Genomic DNA, 3253 nt, shown 5'->3' on the forward strand with positions numbered 1-3253 from the left:
GTGTATAAGAGACAGTGCCAGGAGGGGGCAGAGAGGGGGGATGAGTCTCTGGAGCCAAGGCCCCAGCGCCAGGCCCCGAGGGAATGGCCTCAAGCTGCCCAGGGCAGGGTCAGGCTGGCTCTGAGGAAGGATTTCTGTGCAGAAGGGGCTGTTGGGCGTTGGAATGGGCTGCCCAGGGCAGGGGGGAGTCCCCGGGATCCCTGGAGGGGTTGAAGAGTCGGGCTGAGCCAGCGCTGAGGGGTCTGGGGGAGTTGGGAACGGTCAGGGGGAGGGTCATGGTTGGGCTGGAGGAGCTGCAGGGGCTTTTCCAGCAGAGATGATTCTGTGATTCTGTTCTAAGAAGACTCAAATGTCCCTCCTGGGTGCTGATGCACATTCTTTCTTCCTTGATGCATCTGTATCAGTGAATTTTCCTGCCAAAAGAAGCAGCAGCCTTGTGCAGGCAGTTCTGGGGAGGGAATGTCAAAAGGCTCCTTGGCTGAGGGTCCTCGGGGTGGCAGAACCGACGTATGTCCTGTGACAGGTCGTCTGGGAAGCGTCTGCTGTGCGGGGGGCCCGCGCCGGCCACCCTCGGGAACCCGCGGCTTTTCTCTCCGCAGGCTGTGCCCGCCGTCACCCCCGTGGACGAGGAGAGCTCCGATGGGGAGCCGGATCAGGAAGCTGTGCAGAGGTAACTCCCCGTCTGTTAACATTTGCCCTTGTTCCTCCACGGGGCTCACCCTGTGGTGTTCCACAGCTCAGTTACACCACGAGCAGTCTCACTGCAGGCGACAGTGTTGGTTCCAGCGAAGGCTTCACCTGTCTCTTGTTCTCGTGGGTGCTGATTGCTGTGGGCAGTGACTCCTCTGACACTCCTCGGTGCCCACAAAGCTGGATCCCCCCAAAATGTTGGCTAATCGAGCAGTAGGTTCTCCAGCAACTCTGAAGCGCTGAATTCCTTTGCTTAGTGTGCACCAGCATGCGATCCTCACTAACCTGCCGCAGGAGTGCGCAGCGATGTGCCCCTCCCTGCCGAGGGGCGGAGGGAGGAAGATCTCAGCTGTGGCCTTGGGTATCAGTGCAGCTTTTGTATCAAGACATGCAGTAAACATCCAACTCTGATGCCTTACACAAAGTGAGCTTGCTGGAAATATGGGTCCCTCCAGCTTCTAATTTTAGACAGTAGACCTTAAAATAGTCTGCTCCAGTAAGGAAGGGATTGTTAGATAGCAGGCTGGAAACTTCTGGTCTCTTTGTCTGCTCCAGACACGTACTAGGCAGCGGGTAGAATATGCTTGTACTGTCTCGATCCGTGAAAACACTAACCGTGTCCTTGCTAACATTTTCGTAGAAGCTTTTGCACAGTTTCTCCTCTGCTAACCAGCTGGTGCGCTGCGTGCGGTGGGTGTGGTTACAGAGTGCCCCTCTTCTGACCTCCGGCTTGCAGGGTTTGTAGAGGCCACTGCCTGGAGGAAGGCAGCGTTTGCTCGGGGGCTGCGCTGGGGAGGAGGGTCCGGGCTGGGGGCTGGTTGCAGGCAGAGAACCCCCGGGGTGGGTGGAGGTCGTGCTCCAGAGCCTCTGCCAGCTCTGCGCCTCTGGGCGCCCCAGAGCGATGGGGGGATTTGACCGGTGGGTGTGTGCAGTGGCGGACTGTGCAGAGTGTGCGCTGAGACTCCTTTTGCCTCCCTGAGCTTAGAAGAAAGTCAGAGCTGGTACATGTGAAAGAGCTCGCTGCCAGCCCACCTTCGAGTTCGCACGGAGCACATCTTACCATTTTCCGCGTGGTTCTCCACCACCCTCATCTTTGTGCTCGCTGTGCTCGCCCTCACGGTGTTTTCCGGCTCCACGAGCCGCTGTTTGTCCGCCGAGCCCCGGCGCTGGGCAGGTGCCTGCTCGTGACCCGCCCCAGCTGCACGGCAGCGGGATGAACGCAGTGAGGCGAAGTCGCCGTGCTGAGCGGACGAGGGGCTGCTCCTCCGGGCAGCGGAGGCTGCGCTCAGCCCCTGTCAGGCTGCGGCGCCCTTCCCGTGGCGGGAGCACGGGCCCTGCGCAGCCGGACGGCTGCTGAACGGCGTCGGTCAGGGCAGAGAGCGCCTGCTGACGCCACTCCGGGGGGCAGGCAGGCTCCCTGACTGCGCCCGTCGGAGGAATCTAATTCTTGGCAGGGGGTTGCCCGGACATCTTCCTGGGCAGGTTGTCACCTCTCCTGTTCTAAAAGCTGAGGTGTCAGTTGAATCTTTAAGTTAAAGCATTAGCTCAGCTGGGAAGTGTTTTGAAACCCCCACGTGGCATTTTGTAGGTCACAGGGTGCTGAAATGTTGGGGTCCTCCTGAGAGGCAAATCTCCTTGGGCCTGCAGGCGCTTTGCTGCTCTCGACAGTGCTGCCCTCGGCCCTTCCCCACCACCCGTTCCTCCTCCATCGGGTGGCCAAGGCAAAGCCCCATCCAGGTGGTGTGTTCTCTTGCTCTCCACCCCCTCGTGTTGCAACACGTCAGTAGTCATCAGAGAAGGGTAAATAGCGTTAGTGTCGGGGACAGATGCAAATATTTAGCTTCTCCGAACAGTGTGTGCAGCCACCAGTGAGCGCTTTTTGCCCTTCTCAGTCTGACCTTGAGAACGGAGCGTAGTCTCTTCTCCGCTCCAGGGAACAGTCACATCTCCTTTGAGCTTTGGGGAACTGTCTTCCACCCGGAACGCTGTTACAGCTCATGATTGGATTGTTCCCTCGAGGTCTGAAATAAAATGATCTGAGCAAACCACAACTGTAAAGCTCTTTGGGAAACTTTCTCCATCTTCATCAAGTGATTCTTAAACAGCTAATGGCACAGACTTTGGCAAGTTACCACAACGCTAAGCGCTCTTCATTCTCTTAACTTGCTGTCTTCTGCTTAAGTGCCTTCGGTAGCCGGCCAGGAGAGGCTGGCTTGGGAGAAGGCAACAGCTTCGGTGCTTGCTGCTCTTCTGTGCTTCCCCAGCTGAGGTTGCAGGGAGCCCGAGGAGGGGGTGAGAGCGAAGGTGAGACTCCCCCGTTAGGGTCCCTGGTGGCACTGGCCAAGCGACCTCTGTCGCAGCTCCCGCAGCCGCCCCGCTGCTGCCGCTCACGAGAGCGGGAACAGTTGGGTTCGGAGCGGCGTTCATCCCGCCTGGCCTCGAGCGGGCAGGGTGCGAGCCCCCGCTGCCCGCGCAGACCCTCCTCGCTCCTCTCTTCGGGCCCCCCGACCCCGGCAGCGGCCGGTGGCTGGCAGAGCCGCCTGGCCCGTCGCCACGTCCTCGC

General features: G+C 59.6%; 1 protein-coding gene across 1 annotated transcript in view; it reads left to right on the plus strand.

Annotated features, from left to right (window-relative positions):
* SIK3 (SIK family kinase 3) overlaps nucleotides 1-3253 on the plus strand; it is a gene marked incomplete at its 3' end in the record, with an annotated part of 31439 nt that overhangs the window by 22480 nt on the left and 5706 nt on the right. Inside the window, exon 13 of the mRNA XM_026863606.1 lies at nucleotides 600-670. Within this exon, the coding sequence (XP_026719407.1) occupies nucleotides 600-670 (71 nt within the window). The remainder of the gene's footprint in view (nucleotides 1-599; nucleotides 671-3253) is intronic.

The sequence above is a fragment of the Athene cunicularia genome (genome assembly GCF_003259725.1).
Source record: "Athene cunicularia isolate RWA chromosome 24 unlocalized genomic scaffold, athCun1 chr24_part1, whole genome shotgun sequence".
In the NCBI taxonomy this organism is placed as follows: domain Eukaryota; kingdom Metazoa; phylum Chordata; class Aves; order Strigiformes; family Strigidae; genus Athene; species Athene cunicularia.